Source organism: Chiloscyllium plagiosum, unplaced genomic scaffold (genome assembly GCF_037043375.1).
Source record: "Chiloscyllium plagiosum isolate Xiang-an unplaced genomic scaffold, Cpla_swu_hap1 HiC_scaffold_5, whole genome shotgun sequence".
NCBI lineage: Eukaryota > Metazoa > Chordata > Chondrichthyes > Orectolobiformes > Hemiscylliidae > Chiloscyllium > Chiloscyllium plagiosum.
The window spans coordinates 50,648,124-50,667,344 of record NW_028270143.1 but is presented as its reverse complement, the minus strand read 5'-3'; the positions used below and the strand labels follow the sequence as shown (position 1 = coordinate 50,667,344).

General features: G+C 38.6%; 1 protein-coding gene across 3 annotated transcripts in view; it reads left to right on the top strand.

Annotated features, from left to right (window-relative positions):
* Window positions 1-19,221, top strand: part of gabbr2 (gamma-aminobutyric acid (GABA) B receptor, 2) — a 1,039,525-nt gene that overhangs the window by 206,120 nt on the left and 814,184 nt on the right. For all 3 annotated transcript variants that reach the window (XM_043689956.2, XM_043689957.2, XM_087987153.1), the window contains exon 2: window positions 16,170-16,307. In XM_043689956.2, the coding sequence (XP_043545891.1) occupies window positions 16,170-16,307 (138 nt within the window). The remainder of the gene's footprint in view (window positions 1-16,169; window positions 16,308-19,221) is intronic.

Here is a 19,221-nt window from a genome sequence, read left to right as displayed (position 1 = left end):
AGCTGCAACATGACCTTCCAACTCCTATACTCAGTACTCTGACCAATAAAGGAAACCACGCTAAATGCCTTCTTCACTATCCTTTTTTTAAAAATTTAACTTAATAAAGACTGTAATGTTGAAGTTTTAATGTTTTTTCTTCTGCATTGTATCAAAGATTTTGTACTTAAGAACCTTTGTACCTAAGATGGCACCGGGAATGGCGACTTTCTACACTTTACACTCTACTCCTGTAACTCTGTACTTGAGTATACATGACAATAAAACCTCATTCTAATTCCAATTCTAAACCTCCTTCTGGCTTGTTCCTTCAATCCCAAAGTGCTGGTCATTCCTTCTTCACTCCTACTATACCTTGACCCATTGCTATTCCTTTCTGGCAGGACATTGCTCAGCCACACATTAATGAGACTCAACTTTCAGAAGAGCTGTGAGTCTCAAAAAGACCAGCTCCTGGTGAAGCTGTTTTTCCTGTTCAGGAGTTATCATTCACACCTCTGTTTCTTGGCTGTGTACTCACTGAGACAAAATCATTAACCACCAATTGGTATTTAAAATTGGTAATAACGTTGAGAAATCAAACAACACTGTGACATTTTAAATGAGTTCTGTAGAATAATTTCAATTTTAAAAAGTGCATTATTGCAGAAAAGACTGTAATATTGTCATTCCATAAATCATCATAAAGTCAGTTTATGAAGGTTTTAGTTCTGCATTAATCATTAACAGATTTATTTGATCACCTCATGAATGACTACCAAGTAACTTATATTGATGTTGGCAGTCATTCCTTCCCTCAGACAATCAATACTTTTGTATGACATGTAAAACATGACAAGTACATGGAAATTATGAAACAAAAGGTAATTAGGTTGTTGATTTTATATTTGACCATATGATATTAGCTTCAGTCCTAAATCCAATCCACAGTCAGTTAAGTTTGCCTCCATTAGTCTTGTTACAGAATATTTTAGGGGTCTGAGTAATTGGCATGGTTTGTGGCAGAATTGTATGAGACGTGTTCATTGAGGATGATCTCAACATCGGGAGCATCTCGCTCCATCTTTTATGCTTTTGACCTTGGTGTGCAGGTTCATAGCTCCTTGAAAGTAGAATCGCAGGTCAACAGGCTAGTGAAGAAGGCATTTGGTATGCTTTCCTTTATTGGTCAGAGCATTGAGTACAGGAGTTGGGTGGTCATGTTTCAGCTGTACAGGACGTGCAGTTCTGGTCTCACTCTTGTCGGAAAGATGTTGTGAAACTTGAAAGGGTTCAGAAAAGGTTTACAAGGATGTTGCCAGGGTTGACAGATTTGAGTGACAGGGAGATGCAGAACAGGCTGTGGCTGTTTTCCCTGGAGTGTCAGAGGCTGAGGGGTGACCTTATAGGAATATTGCATGAAATTCTGGTCTTCTTCCTATTGAAAGGATGTTGTGAAACTTGAAAAGGTTTAGAAAGTTTTACAAGGATGTTGCCAGGGTTGGAGGATTTGAGCCATGGTGAGAAGTTGAACAGGTTCAGGCTGTTTTCCCTGGAGCATCAGAGGCTGAGGGGTGACCTCATAGTGGTTTATAAACTCACGAGGGCATGGACAGCATAAATAAACAAAGTGTTTTTCCTGGAGTGGAAGAGTCCAGAACTAGGGGGCATAGGTTTAGGGTGAGAATGAAAAGATATAAAATGAATCTAAGGGGCAATAATTTCATGCAAAGGGTAATGCATGTATGGAATGAGCTGCCAGAGGAAGTGGTGGAGGCTGGTACAATTGCATCATTTAAAAGGTGCCTGGATGGGTATATGAATAGGAAGGGTTTAGAGGGATATGAACCAAGTTCTGGCAAATGGGACTAGATTAGGTTGGGATATCTGGTTGGCATGGACAAGTTGGACTGAAGGGTCTGTTTTCATGTTGTGCATCTCTCTGACTCTATTGAGAATTATTGTCATGAAAAATTCAGCTCACTGCTTGCTTGGAAAGACCTTCCATGTTGGTTAATGGGCACCGATCCCCTAGGGAATGCTCTACAGGCACCAACCATTCCCTCCCCATTTCTGCGTATTCAACATGTATTAGCCTCTAAGAACCCTCATGGCACATCTCTGATCCACTTGGCTTCTGCACTTCAATGCTACATGAGCAACTATCGTAATGCTGCAGGAGTGACCCTGTGTATTTAGGGGACACATACCCAACTCATGGACTTGACGAGGCTGCGTCCCTGGACTTTTCACTTACTCTTGTTATTACTCACCTACCTGGATGTGCACAGCATGCCCTACCTTGCACTATCTTGCCTTCCCTTTTTGTACTTTGCCCCTTCAATGACGCTCATATTACTTCTGTCTTGCCTTGCCGTTTAGTGCAGACGTTTAGTGCATGCCACATTGCTCAGACCCCTAAAGGATTCTGCCTCAAGACTAATGGAGACAAACTTACCATGGTTGTCAGGAGCACTCCATCAAGTCAAAGGGGATAGCCTTCTTCTCAAATATCAGTCCAGAGATTTGGCACTTGGAGTGATCAGAGTCAGGATGATCTCCACATGTGGGGTGAGCAGCCAAATGTCAGGCAGGCCTCTACCTAGATTGATACCCTACCCTATCGGGGCCTGTTTTCCTCCATGAGTGAGAATGAAGCAGGTATTTAGGGAGATGAAAGTGGGTGGCACAGCCATTAAGACAAGGAAAAATCGGTGCCCCTTTGCACCAGGCTGGCAAAGTCTGGTCCATTTCTTTGCTGGTTTTGAGGGAGGAAGATGCCCACCTCTGCACTACCCTGTCCTACAGGACCTCCAGGGCAAATGTCAGCAACTATGCAGGGTAGCTCTGACTTGTGCAGATGCACAGTGGCTTTTCAGACATGGTGCTGGTGCAGACATTGGTGATCAATTCTGGGATATCCCAATTATATTAAGTTGTTCGGATGATGGTACTGAAACCAGATATGAGGGCTGCTAGGAGGGAAGGCTGGGTCATTAATTTGGTAAGTTTGGTAAAACTTGGTGAGAAAATGAGCTGGACCTCGAAGTGACAAACCCTGCAAAAAACTCAAAACAACTCAAATGAGCCAAAACCAAGTTTCAGCCCTGTTTCACTGTGGCAAAAAAATCCATTAAACAATCGTAGATGTTACAGTTCTGAATGCTTAATGGTATGTGATGTTTGATATATATTCTTTATGCATTATAAAATTCCTTAAGATATCAGTTCAATGCAATATTCTATTAAAATAATCAATTAAGGAATGTTTTAATGAAGAATTAACATAATCATGTCATATGATAAATTCATTTCTGTAATGTTTCCTTACATTACCTTAATGACAAACATCAAAATAATACATCATTAGCAGTAAATTGCTTTGAGATATCCTGAGATTGTGAAAGGTGCTATATAAATGCAGATTTAGAAAACAAAGGAAGAAATTTCAACTTTTTTTGTAGACTAATAAGTATAATAAGTTTTGGGTAAATTAAAATGGAATAAATGTTACTCAGAGTTGCAATCACACTTAATTTGCAGCTGTTAATTGCTCATACTACATTTGAATAAATATGCTAGGGAAATGGTAGAAATCCTCCTTTACAGTTATTTAAAAACTGGTACCACACAGGTATTCTCTCTAAAGTATCACCCTGACAAATCTGTTTGATCTAACCTACACTTTGAGTCTCTTGTGTGTCTTAGTACCTGACTTGCATATGTTTGAGTTGTTACAGCTTTCAAGAATTAAGACTGTGCCTACTGACTGACAGGAAAATGGAGATTTTGTATAGATGTCAACCAATATGAACTGCTGTTTCAGGTCAGGGTCAATGACAATGTGGAGAATTGCAAGAAATATTAAAAGCACCAAGTCAACCAGGAATCTGAAGCAGCAGGAGATTAATTGCTAGCAATCTAAAAAAATTGATACATCAATGGATAAATTGCTCATCTACGCTGAATTTGTGATAAGTCCTTCATCCTTCTTCCATTTTCCCTGAAACGTTCCATACTACTAAAAAGGCCCACCTATAGAAATAAAATTGATGGTTTGAGTAACTATCATTTGGACACAACTTGTCATGTCCTGTTAGAGCAGCCATGGTTTACAGACCAATCAGCTTAAATTCAGTAGTGGGAATTTTCCAGAATCAGTTATTCAGGGTAGAATTAGTAGTCACATGGAAATAGGTGACTGATTAGGAAGGGGAGATTATTTTCACTACCTAGCTGGAATACTTTGACAGGGCAACAGAAATGGTCTATGAAGGTAGTTTTATTGATGATGTGTGTACAGACTTGTGAACAAAGTTATAGCACATGAAATAAAAGGGACAGTGACAATGTAGATACAAAATTGTCTGACAAATAAGAAGCAAAATATAGGTATTTGTTCATGGGTATTTGTCAGGCTGCAGAAAGTTTTATGGTCAAGTTCCCTAATGTTTACTGTTGGGATCCCTGCTTTTCCTAATTAATATCTATGGATCTTTGTGTGCAGGGGACAATATCAAAGTTTACAGATGATACAAAGCAAGGTCATGTTGAACTTATACAAGAGACTTGTTTGACCTCAAATGGAGTCTTGTGTACAGTTCTGGGGTGACTCACAATAGGAAGGATGTGAATAAATTAATGTCCATAAGAAGTTTATGCTGAAAAATGAACCAGAGAAGAGCTATTTCTTATTTTATTAAGTTGTACTAGGTGCAACATTTGTATGTGTTCTTTATTCCTGCAAAATAAAGGACATTATGTCTTGATATATTTTTGCTTAATGCCTTTTCCCAGCAATAATCAGGTTCTTTACTCCAAATGACTACATTCACATTTTTGAGTGTTCCTTCTGGAAAAAGCAGATCATGACTAGAATCTAGTTCTTTTGAGAAAAATTCACTAGCATATTGAAGATGACAGATGGTCAGAAAATAATCCTACCAGCATCACAGGAATAAATCCTACTTTTAACTAGTGTTATCTCTGCCACTGATGGATGCTAAAGTGGAAATCAAGTGGCATGTTATTCTTACTGTCCTTGCCTGCTTTAGATTATGACATTGTAATCTGTTGTGAAACTCAAATCCCACTATAACCCAGGTTAGGCCTGATAACATGAAAAATATTGGGAGAGTCCTTAGTTTTACTCTACTAAATCAGAGATCATTAAATCCTCACATGTCATTTTAAAATTGTAGAGTGCTTTGACTGAGCATTTCTGACCTAAGTTGACAATTCAGATCTTGGAGGGAAATGATGCAAAGTGATGAGTCAACTTATTATTCTGTATTTAAAATTAAAACAAACACCAGAAAAATTGTGTTTACATGTGCCATGGTGGGAGGACATGAGGACGCAAGTTCTTGCTTGTAAAGAGTAGCTTTAAAGCAAACAACTCTGACCAATTCTCAGGAAAGATTGGTAAGGCTGGTGGACTGAAATTATTGAAGTGATATATATTTTTAAATTGCAATGCATGAAGGTTGTAGTATTGAATAGAAAAACAATAAACTGGATTTGTAACATGCTTTAATACATTGGGAGGTTTGGGATTTACATTAGATATGTAACAAACTGATAAATGCAAAATATTGTGGATGCTGGAAATCTGAAATTTAAAAGGAGAGCAGCGTTTTGTTGAGTGAGGTTCATAGTATTTTGTCCATTATGGCTTGGAGTGATTTTCTTTTCAAACAACTTCCAGTCTTCACCTGAATAATTTTGTATCCAGGCTCCTCAGTTCCCTTCTTGTAGCATTGCAAGATAGCATTGGTGGAAACGCTCACCTCTACTCGAACATTCTGGAGTTAACACTGCTTGCAGCATAGTTAAAGCCCAACTACATACCACTTCAGGTACTCAAACCAGAAACTGGCTCAGTCACTTGATCATTATTACTAAGGCAATGACCTAAAAAGACAAGTTATCTCTCCATGCAGACAGGAACCTGGAGGTGGACAGGGTGATGGAGAGGAGAATCATAGCTTTTCCTGTTAACCATCCAAACAAGCCATACCACCAGAGGCAATCAGCCTGTGTCCCAGGGTAAAAGGGATGCACAACAATTTACGAAAAGGGCCACTGATCATCTGTGCATTGCAAGAGTGAATGCCACCATTTTCTCTCTGTTACCCCACTCTCAGGGTCAACGCCTAGCTTCGTACCAGCTTTGTTACTGTATACGCCACTCACCCACGCCTCATGGACTATAACTCTCACTATTACTTACATCATCTGCACTCTTAGCCACCTCATCCACCCAAATGCTACTTGCCCTCTGAGCCTCTTATCGAAGCACTGAGTCTCACTTCACCTCTGCTATTCCTGTATCACTATTAACTGCTCTTTCACCCACTTCCAGATGCTCAGCTTGGCCAGAGAAGAGCAGGAATGCTCAGGTGAGATGGGGACACCTCAATGACAAACCAACCCAGGCAGTCTATTGATATAGGTCCCCACACTTTCTTCCTCTAGCTCCTTGGTGGATATTCACTGCCTGCCTCTCCCTCTGGAGGCTGTGTGGCAGCAACTGAATGTTACTGTTCTTTCTGGTAGTAATTGTCTCTTTTGGTGTTTTGTTTGGAGCTCCAGTAAAGCCACAATAATTCTAGTCACCATGATATCCATGTGAAATCTGTGAATAGTTAATCTGTGGGGAAGATCAGAAAGATAAAATTGAAGGTACTCCTCAGCCTTCACATCCATCATAAATGGAGCATCACATTATGCCCCCACATAGTGTGGCATGGAGGCTTCCCAAGGATGTCACTGTCACATCTCTGCAAGGAGTACTGAGGTGTTTCATCTTATGCAGCATACAATTGGGTAATAAAAGTTCTTATTGCTACATTAGAGAATTGGAATTATGTCAGTGAGCCACCTTGACAACATTCCCTTCTCAGTCTCCATTTCAAAGAAAAATACCCTTGCACACACCACATCCTTGCATGCCTCCAGTTCAATATGCAAATGTTGCAGTTCTGAAGTATGATCTTCAGTCGAAGCTATGGAATACATTTCTGATGCTGATGGTGGATACTAGAAACAATGCAATAACCATGAGTGCTTGAGGCCATAATTTTGAGTGTGCATTTTTGGACAATGAATGACCTGATGATGAATGCAAATTGAAGTCATTTGGGTGGCATTGCTGAATCATTGCATTATGATTATAATCATCAACAGGACCTTTATTTTCAGAAAGTTTACTCCCAAGTTAAAAAAAAGTCAAGAAATGACTCTGCATACATGTATTCTACTGAGCAAATGCCAAGCTTTGCCTGAGATACAGGAGGGTTTACTACCCACCCCCAAATCCTCTTTGTTTGCTATTTATGTTGCTGTCCCTGTGATTCTAATGACCATTCAGCATCCACCATACCAATTCTGTTGAGTTCATAACTGTTCATGTGGCCAACTGTGAATCAATCTTCGGCCTGAACTTCCCCAGGGCTCCCAAACCTCTTTTATGTTCTGAGATCCCATCCTTGTGTTATAAATTGTCCCCTCACTGATTTCCTCAGTGATCCACCTGACCATGGTCCAATCCTCAAACTGCGAGGAGCAAAAGGTACAGTGGAGGAGAAATTCCTGAAATGCATGCAGGAGAACTTTCTGGAACAGGGTACATATTCTGTTGTACCAGGGAGGAAGCTGAGTCAAGGCTGAGTTAACAAGGCACACCAAGTGGATAATGTGGGAAAGGCGACCATTTGGGAAATAGTGATCGTAATATAAGGTTCAGTATCAAGTTGGAAAAGGATAAGCTTCAATTAAAGAATAAAATCCCGGACTGGAAAAGGGCAGATTTTAGGTGTCTAAAAGTTGAATTGGAGCAAATTGACTGGAAATTCATTTTGATGGATGAGAGCATGTATGAAAATTGGAAAACTTTCAAAAGAGAGATAAATAGGGTGCAAGCTAAACACATACCATATGGGCTATCCAAGGCTAGAGTATCCTGGATGACTAAGGATATTGATGAGAAAATACAGAAGAGAGTGGAGGCATATAATGCATTCCAGAATAATAATAGCAATAGAAATCAGGAAGCGTATCTCAAATGCTGTAAAGAGGCTAAACCTGGAATAAGGAAGACTAAGAGGAAGCAAGACGAAGCGTGGCAGGCTGCATTAATAAATAGTAAAACGTGCCTCAAAGACTAGTGAAGGCTCGAATGGGGTCCATACGGAAACATGTAGGGCAAGCTGCTCACTGAAGCAAAGGGTATGGCAGAGGTATGAACTGAGTACTTTGCTTCTGCCTTAACCAAATTAGAAAATAGTGACAATGGCCCAGTTGAAAATGTGGGGATTGAGCAATTGAACAATATAGTTACAGGTAAAGAAGAGGTGCTAAAAAGACTGGCAGCACTCTATAAGTAGAGAAGCCACCAAGCCTGGATGGGATTGTTGAGAGAGGCAAGGAAGCAAATCACAAGGCCTTTGACTGAAATTCTCTAGGCCTTTCTGAATTATCCTGAGGGACTGGAAGATTGCAGATTTGACTCCATTGTTTAAGAAAGGGGCAAAGGATAACCCAGGAAAGTACAGACCAATCAGCTTGATATCAACAATGTGAAAACTGATGGAATGCCACAATATAGGATAATGTCAACATATACTGAGAACAAAACATTACATATTAGACAGTCGACATGGCTTTGTCAAAGGAAGGTCATGTCTGATCAATTTGAGTTCTTTGATAAGGTACCGTAGGCAGAGGATAAGGGTCATGCTGTGGATATTGTACATTTGGACTTTCAGAAAACATTTGACACAGTGCAACATGACAGGTTGTTTAGTAAATTAGATATATTTGGGATTGATAGGTCTTTGACAACATGGATTAGAAGTTGGCTAAAATATAGCAAACAGAGTGTAGGTATAAATTAACATTTCTCAGACTGTAGACAAGTTGAAAGTGGTGATACCCACGGATCCATTTTGGGATCCTTGCTTTTATTGGTTGATATAAATAATTTGGATGTTGAGGACAAAATATCTAAATTTGCAGGTAATACATAAGCTAGGGTGAATAGGGGATTGTGAGGATGATGCTGAATGACTTCAGAGGGGCATTGACAAGTTGGCCAAATGGGCAGACACCTGGGAAATGAATCGCAATGCAGAGAATGTCAGATATTGCATTCTGATAGAAGAAACATGGAGAGACAAGGCAGGTGCAGTGGTATAACTCTGAGGGGAGTACAGAAGCAGAGTTTGAATACATAATTTTCTGAAGCTGGCCAGACAAGTTGAAACTATTATAAAGCTCGCTTGGGTTTATAAAACAGAGGCACAAAACAGAGCAAGGAAATGATGCTACACCTCTATAAATCATTGGTCAGACCACATTTGGAATACTGTGCTCAGTTTTGGGCGCCTTATTTAAGGAAGTCCTGGAGAGAGTGCAAAGCATATTTACAAGAATGATCGAGGAGAAAGTGAGGTCTGCAGATGCTGGAGATCAAAGCTGAAACTTTATTGCTGGAACAGCACAGCAGGTCAGGCAGCATCCAGGGAACAGGAGATTCGACGTTTCGGGCACAGGCCGAAAAATTTCTGAAGAAGGGCCTGTGCCCGAAACGTCGAATCTCCTGTTCCCTGGATGCTGCCTGACCTGCTGTGCTGTTCCAGCAATAAAGTTTCAGCTTTACAAGAATGATACCAGGAATGAGGGATTTTAGGCACAAGAAAAGAGTTGAGAAATTGGCCTTATTCTCCTTGGAACAGAGAAGATTAAAAGGTGACCTTATTGACGTGTTCAAAATTATGAACAATTTTGCTTAGGATAAAGAAGGATATTCTGTTTTCACTAGTTGGTATGTTAGTAACTACGGATCACAAATTAAAGATTGTCAGCAAGAAAGCTAGGAGTGAGATGAGGAGAAACTTGTTTACTCAGAGAGTTGTTAGGATTTAGAATGCACCACCTGGTAGAATGATGGTATTAATTCCATAGGAGATTGCAAAACAGACCTGTCAAGAGCTTTCTGTTTGAAAGTGATGAATTTAGAGGGCAACAGAGAGAAAAACTGGAAGTGGATTGGAAGTGAGATGAGATCACAGTTGGGCAAATAATGTGTTAAAAATACTTAACATGGGATATGCTCAATTAGTGAGATTCTGAAATCACCATTAAATCTTGAAGGGGAAATTGCAAAACATTATCTTAATGTCAATTCTTTTTTTTTAATTTTCGCAGTGTTTTCCCAAACTTATCATTATTGACCACATAAGGGAAGATGTAATTCACCAAGGTCTAACCACATTTATTCCAGGATCTTACCTGCAACCATTTTCCATTGTCACCTTCATGACTTAATTAATAAACAGAGTCAAAAGGTGTGGTGCTAGAAAAGCACAGCAACTCAGGCAGCATCCGAGGAGCAGGCAAGTCAATGTTTCAGACAAAAGCCCTTCATCAGGAATCCTGAAACGTCTTCACTTTCGCTTAATTAATAAACAGTTTTATTTTAAAAGAATAAATCAAAGAGTCCTGTGGAATGTAATGGCTAAGGGACATACCTGAGCTTTGGAATTTGTCACCAGCGAATGACTAAGTGCTTCACACATGATTGTAGTGCATTCTGCTCAGTAATTTGTAACAGTAGTCTTCATTTTGACACTTAACCTCCATGCTGGAAAAAATTGAGCAAAACACTAAAAATTCTGGAAAAAATATTAAGTCTCTCTACCCCCTTGTAGGATATCACATTTTAATCATGATATTGTCAGCAGTGATCTATATTTTTCGACAGGCTCCCATTAGGAGCAGGTGATGACCCACTTAAGATTTAAACGTGGCAATCCAAATATGCCATTGGTGCCAAAAATCCATTTTTAGGCCCAAGTGGGATGATCCCATGCAGACAGTTATCCAGGTAAGCCAACTAGGGGGAATAGGCAAGTTCAGAGTTTTGTTCATTGTGAACTTTCTAAGCCAGAAGGCACTGAACTGAATCCTTCCATCCATCCATCCTCCATCCATCCATCCATCCATCCCAGTGCCCTCAATGGGTCTTTGGCCTTCTCCAGTCAGGTGCCCTGTTGATCTTCATGGCTGACCTCTCAATATTGAGAGATCTTAATCTGCTCCTCTCACCTTGATGCAAGCGAATCACCTCTATCCATTGACTTTTAGGTACATATACAATCTCCTTCCAAGGTTTCCCATTCTTGCTTGTGGTGAATAAGACAATCAGGTCAGGACTCTAGAAACACTTATTCCAATGAAGTCCTGGAATTACATGCAATACCTCTTGGAACAAATCCACCCATCATGCGTGATTATGTTTCTGAAGTAAACTTAATGAAAGCAAAGAGATAAATTTTGTATGGGAGAAAAGGTACCAGATTAAAATTATTTTTAAACCAAAATCTAGGACATGAAAATATATTACTACCTATCCTGGTCCAATTAGCTCAATAGGCTATTCATAACAAGAGATGTATATTAAATGTTATTATTTTATTTGCAATTCATTTCAATGACTTGGATGAAGGAACCGGAACTATTGTTGTCAACTTTAGAGACAAAGCTAGCCAGAAATGTATTGGCATGGATAGAAGATTGGCTGGCTAACAGGAAGCAGACAGTAGGAATAAGTGGGACTTTTTCAGGCTGGCAATATGTCAAAGTGGTGTGCCAGAGGGGTAGGTCCTGGGGCCTCAACTCTTTATAATTTATAAAAGTGATCTGGATGAAGGCCATTAAATTTACTGTTGACACAAAGATAGATAGGAAAGTGAGTTGTGAAGGCCTAAGGAGCCTACAAGGTATATAGATAGGTTGCATGATTGGGTATAAATCTGCTTAATAAAGTACAACATGAGAAAATGTGATGTGACATAATTTTTCTGGAAGAATTAATTAAAACTTATTGTTCAGATTTTAAAAGATTCTCGTGCTGTGACTGCAGAGGGGTCTGAATTTCCGAATGTGTAAACTGTAAAAGGTTAGTACGGAGACACAATGGATGATTAGTGTTCAGTGAGCTTTGCACAGTCGGGAAGTAGAGATCATATCCAGATTGAGTCTCTAGTACAGGGAGTTTGGAGGCAATGTGGGTATTCAATGCAGAGGCCCAAGTGGAATGATCCCATAAACCAACTTATTTATTTATTTATTTATTTGGCTCATAGTTTGTAAGTTTTTTTAACAGGGTAAAAATAGAAGCCCAGAATCAGGGGCCCAGCACAAAAGAGTAAAATCACAGATAAACTTTAAGTTCATTGGTTGGTGACATCAACTGATTTGACTATCTGTTATAGGTTATTTCAGATTTAAAGCAAATAGGGAAATACTTACAGGCACCAAACTAAAAGGCCAGCACAAATGTTTAAAAATCAAATTAAGAATTATGTAATTAAAATAGAGATGTCGGGCCAGGTGATATGTTGTAACTGTATGATGTGGGAGCTGGTGGACCCCATTGTAGCTCAGAATGACCATTTCTGTAACAAGTGTTTGTTTCTCGAGGAACTCCAGCTCAGGGTTGATGAGCTGGAGGCCCAACTTTGAATTTTGTGACACATCAGGGAGGGGGAGAGTTACCTGAATGCTACTTTTCAGGAGGCAGTCACACCTCTTCCATTAACTACCTTGAATTCGGTCAATGGTCAGGGACAGGAGGGTGTAACTAATAGTGAGGCAGGTAGAGGGGTCCAGGAGGTAGTGCTGAAAGGTCTTCAGCTCTTGAGATTGTCTAAAACGTTTAAGATTCTTGCTCACTGTGTGGATGAGAGCAGGGGCTTGTCATATAAGGAGCAATTGAGCACTCTGGATCTATACTCCGTGGAGGTTAGGAAGATGAGGGGGTGATCTTATTGAAACTTACAGAGTACTGAGAGGCCTGGATAGAGTGTACATGGGGAAGATTTTTTTCACCAATAGGAGAGACTAGGTCTCGAGGGATGACTCTTTAGAATTGAAATGAGGAGGAATTGTTTTCAGCCAGAGTGTGGTGAATCTGTGGAACCCATTATTGCAGAAGGCTGTGGAAGTCATTGATTTGATTAGATTCCCTACTGTGAGGAAACAGGGCCTTCGGCCCAACCAGTCCACACCAACCCTCCGAAGACTAACCCACCCAGACCCATTTCCCTCTGCCTAATGCACCTAGCGCTATGGGTAATTTAGCATGGCCAATTCACCTAACCTGCACATCTTTGTGACTGTGGGAGGAAACCAGAGCACCCGGAGGAGAATCCACGCAGACACAGGGAGAATGTGCAAACTCCACACAGACAATCGCCCGAGGATGGAATCAAACCTGGGACCCTGGTGCTGTGAGGCAGCAGTGCTAAACACCGAGCCACCGTGCCACCCCAATTGAGTGTATATAAAACAGCGATAGACAGGTTCTTGATTTTAAAGGTTCAAGGATTCCAGAGAGAAGGCAGGAGAACTGGGCTGCGAAACATATCAGCCATGGTCAGGTGACAGAGCAGACTCGATGGATGAGTGGCCAAATTCAGTTCCTACATATTATGGTCTTATGGTAAAAGTGACTACCGTTTCTTGTGAGGGGATTTGAAGAGAAAAGTAGGGAGGTTATGTCTCAACTAGACAGGGCAATAATGAGACCACAACAGGAGTAATATGTACACAAATTCTCTGCTTATTTATTTAAGGATATAAATGAATTGAAAACAATTCAGAGAATGTTTGCTAGACTTGTATCTGCTTGTATATGCATAGAAGAGCTGGAGATAACCTGATTTACACATAAAATATACTTAAGGGCGTTGAGAGGGTGTATATGGAAAAATATCTCCTCTTGTTGATGAATTTAGGACTTAGGTCCACTGTTTAAAAATTTGAGATTGCCCACTTGAGACTAAGATAAGAGAGATTTTATTTTTCACAGAGTGGTGAGTTTTTGAACTCTTATCCTCAAAGACAGTGGAAGTAGAGTTTTGAATGTTTTTAAAACATGGAAAGATAGGATCTGGTTGAGAAAGGAGGTGAAAGGTTATCAGGTGGAGGCAGAAATGTGGTGTCATCAGATTAGTCATGATTTTATTGAATGGCAGGGCAATGTCAAGGGTCCATGTGATCTATTGTTGCTCCCAATTCGTATGTTTATACAAAATAAATTACAGGAAGTACAGAAAGATTGATAATATTTCTGCTCTGTAGCAGAGATTAGCTGTCAAAGAAATATTTTATTATTAATTTCCTGTCATGACTTTCTATCTTTTAAACTCATTCAATCATTTTCTGCATTGGCTCAAAGTAAAACAGCAGCAAATCAAAACTGAGCAGGAGGGAAATGTACAAATCTTACAATTATCTGTAAAATATCACTGCCTGTTTACCTGAACCAATTTCCTATGCATACTTTAACATTCTGTATAATATCACATGACTTTAATTAACTATATACAATGCCTTGACAGATGTCTTTTGTAAATCCACAGAGTACACCTGCTGCATTTCTTTCATAAATGCACGATTACTTTCCTCAAGAAAATCTGTTTTATTATTAATTCTCTTTAACTTATTTTACAAATCCATACTAGCTGGCATTAATTATCTATATCTTCCAAAATGAATAATCCTATTCCATATTATGAGCTCTTTTTAAAAATATCTATTACTGTATTTTGGAAGTTTACCCCTCAGTTATATTTTTAAATAGTAATTACTTTAGCAGTGTGAAAGGCATTCCATTAATGTTTGATGCAATTCATTTGTCTGGTTCAATTTCATTATCAGCAATGTAATAGAATTTTAAGAGTTACGTTCACTATTCAGTTTGAGATATGTCCATTCAAACTAATGGAAAAGTAGCTCAAACAGCCATTGTTCACAGAAACAGAAAAATATATACTGTATGAATTTGCACAGCTCCATTTGGAGAGATGCTGGCGTAAATGTAATGTCACTGGACTTGTAATCAAGGACATCAGGCAAATAGGTTTGAATCCTACCATGGCAGATGATGAAATTTGAATTCAATTTTAAAAATCTGTAATTAAAAGCTGGTCTAATGGTGGCTATGTAACTACCATTGATTGTCGTGAAGAAAAACCAATCTGTTTCAGTACTGTCCCTCAGAGAAGGAAATCTATTGTCCTTGTCTAATCTGGCCTGCATGCTACTCCAGACCCACAGCAAAATGGCGGCCTCTTTACTATCCTCTGTGCAATTGGGGATGGCTATGTAGGGATGCCCACAAATCATGAACAAAGCAAAATAATAAAAAGTATACATGAATAAATTCTTTCACCATCCAGTAAATTATGCATCTCCCCCAACCTATTTATAATGCGAGAGGGTCAGAGAGAAATCAAAAAATACATTGTAAGTTGTAGCTTCAACTATGCACTTCCAAGCTAACTTGAATATACATATGCTGTCGCTTGCTACCCTGTACTATAGAGAAAATAAATGTTCTCATCCATGCCTCAGGGGTTTTCAGGGTTTTTGAAGAATGAGTTCAGCTCTTTGACCCGTGTTACTATTTAGCAGATAAATTACATTTCAGTCCTTCACTCTCAATCCCAGTTCACCAAATAATTAAAAACGTTATTTTACAAGAAACATTATGTAACTAGGTTATGTCAGTGCAAGGCATAGAATGTGAAATTTTAGCTGTACGTAATGAGAGTGAAATTCAAACATTGAATCTTGGAAATTGGTGCGTTATGACCTCGAACTGATAGCCTTGTGCTTTTCATCTACTGAAGTGTAATACACTGGTAGAAAGAAACATACAACATTAGTAGGTGATATTCTAGGACCCTTTTTAAATTTCATTTTAAACTTCCAAATGTTACAAGTGGTAACTAGTCCAGTATTTCTTTACTGCCATTAAATTTGACCAGTACTGAGATGCATTGGAATCTTAGTTGTGGCTTCATATGCTGGTCCAGAATGTGTTACAAGTACTATATCAAAACCTATCCATAATAAAGCAACATCCTATGAAGCTAGTCTTTGTATAAAAGTCGAAATTGAAGTTTTACGATGTATATTTTTACTGTTAGCTTTTGCAATCACTGTCAGGTGAAAATTATAATCGACTTCTGCATAAACAAGCCAGACTATTGGCTACAAGTAAATATTGTTTAAACCTGCAGTCATTGCATTTCTGTTGATTTCTTTTTTCAATACTATCAGTGCTATTCAATAGCATTTTAGAATTGTAATGAAATACATTTTCCTATTTATTTCAGTGTGATAATGCTAAAGGACTCAAAGCCTTCTTTGATGGCATTAAATATGGACCTAAGCATCTGATGATATTTGGTGGAGTGTGCCCATCTATTACATCCATCATTGCTGAATCACTTAAAGAATGGAACCTGGTCCAGGTAAGGAATCTCCTTAATGAAGATAAATCGACTTCCATGTCTGTTCTTTTGTTTCCTTTCTCCCTCATGTACAGTACATTTAAGTAACAGTGATTTTAAGTCTGTTTTCTGGTCAAATAAAATTAAATAGCTATAGATCACAGTGATTTAAGATTGAAAATATGAAATAACAGACCAGATGAAAAGCTAATTTTGTACTGCCATCCTCATCTGAAGCTTTCCAATTGCAGATATATAAGCAACTATTTTGTTATATACTGAATAATATTTCAAATACATGACAATTCCTGGACACATCTGTAAAATATTTATACTGTTCAAATGATTTTACATTGTTGCAAATAAGGATATTTAATCATGAGTAACGTTGCAATGAAGTTGAGACTTAAAGTTGCTGAATAATCAATAGTAATTATGGTTTTAGTTTGTTATAATCCAGAACTGAGACATTTTGAATCTAGAATTTTAAATTTCCAGTTTTCAACTTCATTGAGATGTTTCCCAAAATGTGACACAAGCACCAGCTTCAACCTTCTGTCTATAATAAAGTAACACCATGTGAAATTATCCTCTTGAAGAGGAGTTGAAAGGAAATTTTGAAAATGGGTAATTTACTGGTGAATTTCACAGCCATTGTATTTTTCAACTTTGTTTGCCTTCTGCACAAATAAACTAGATCCTTTGTGTATATTTTGTGACATTGCTCCTTTACAGTGTTGGCACTTTTTTGTTTTAAGTTGAAAGCAGCACAGGTGCAGTAGTGCCACTTTGACGTGTAAAAAGAAATATGGGGTCAGAGGAAAGGAACAGTCAACGTTGTTGAAAGACTTCTTAAAATCATACCTGAGATTTTTAAATGAGTTTCAAAACATACATTTGGTGAACTTACGTTGAGGCAACCTCAGTTAGATACGTTAACAGTGGCATATCTTGGAAACATTTGAAATTATGTAATTATTAGTGAGGAACCCAATCTATTTGACTGAGATTGATATATTTGAACTTAACAACAAGAGAATTGAAGATTATGGTGGGGATTCCAGATAGAATGGATTATTTTTTTGAAGGCCCAAAAAAGAAAAATGCTGGTCTCCATGTGACTCACTGTGCACAGCTTAATGCACAAGTTTGGAGAGAGATCAGTGACATAAATGATTGCCTAAGTCAGTGTAAGGAACTTAAAACAAGAATAGATTATGAGTTACTTCTTAACAGAGAAGTCCCAAAATGTGTTAGCATCTTTAAAATGAATAAAAGTACAAATTAAATTATCCTAATAATAAAACTAAAATTGTACGTAGCTAATTAACCTATTTTGTCTAAATCACAGCCAATAATTGATAAAGTTAGATCATTGCTGCGTGTTTCATTGTGATGATTTTTCCTGAATTCTTTCATACGTTTTCTTCTTGACTATGGTTTACAAATTGCAGCTTTTGCAAAGTTTATAACCTACAGTAAAGACTAAACATACACACAATATTAGTTTGAACAATTTGATCCCTCCATTTCAACATATACCTGCCTGCTTTTGTACTATCAATAATTTTGTCAATCTTCCAGCGATTCGCTACTTTGACTGTTGTGATGGATATTTTGCCCACCACAATGGTGTAGCTCTGACCTTGAATGTTTGAGCTATTTAACTCTGTGGAAAGGCTATTTGAATAATTTTTGATGGGTTCTCTGACAGTGCGATTGTCTATAGTAGTGAGAGAACGCTGTGGCAAGTCCAAATTTTTGTCCATTTCCAAAGAGCCCCCAGTCTCTTTTTCTAAGCCAGAGAATTGAATTGAATTAGCTTTATTGTCACATATGCTCAAATGAGTACAGTGAAAAGTTTATACATTGCCATTTATGGCACCATCTTAGGTACAAACCTACTTTAGTTATGAGATCTTAGAAAATAGAGAAATAAGATGTTCAATGTTGCAGAAATAAAAGTCCAGAACAGCGGTCTTTCAACCTATCCCATGCTGGTACCTAGCCTCCAGTCAACACTGGGCCTTGACTCCAGACCATGCTAGGCTTCACCTTGAGGATCATTAGACTGGGAGAGCCTCAAATCAAACATTCACACACAAGTCTTCTTACTCTTAGTTTGTTTGTTTTGAGTTTGTATAACAATTGTTCATTGTTTAACTATATTTGTTTGTAACAATGCCAATACATACCTCTAAGTACTGTTTAAGCTAAGATTTTAGCAAGTCAATTTTGTTTTGATTCATGTCCTACATCATCCGTGGCAAGTTGATCCTGCTGCATTGTTTTGGCCCTTTCATGTTGGATCCTGCAGCAATAAACTTGAGCTCTTGGAATATACCAGAGCCAAAAGCTAGATTTCACTCGGAGCTTGGACTGTCTCATTGCCTACTCCATCTTTTCACTATCTCCAGATATAAATCGTCACTTTAACATTACCATTTCCCAGCAAAATAATGTGAAAATGTTAGATTAACTGTCATCTTTATTTTCCAAACTATGTAAATTGCTAATTGAAGTACCAAGCAATTATAAGAGACATCACAAAACGGAGATGCCCGATGATAAGTATAATTTTAAAAGTTCTGTTTGACCAAAGGCTACGTCCATGACATTGTTGACATCAAAACTTGGAAAAACGGAACAGCAGATTCTACTCATTAAGCCTGCTCCACCATTCAACATGATCATGGCTGATACTTTATCTTGACACCATATTCTTTCCCCATCCCTCCGGGCACTGTGGTCTCGAGAAACCTATCTCTTTCTTAAGTACACTTGGTGAGTTGCATCTCCGTTTTCTGTGGTACACAATTCTACTGTATCATCAGCGTCTGAGTGAAGAATATTCTCCTCATCACAGTCTGAGTCAGATCTGCGTACCCTGAGACTGTGACTCCTTGTCCCGGATTCCCCTGGTTAGGAGAAGCAT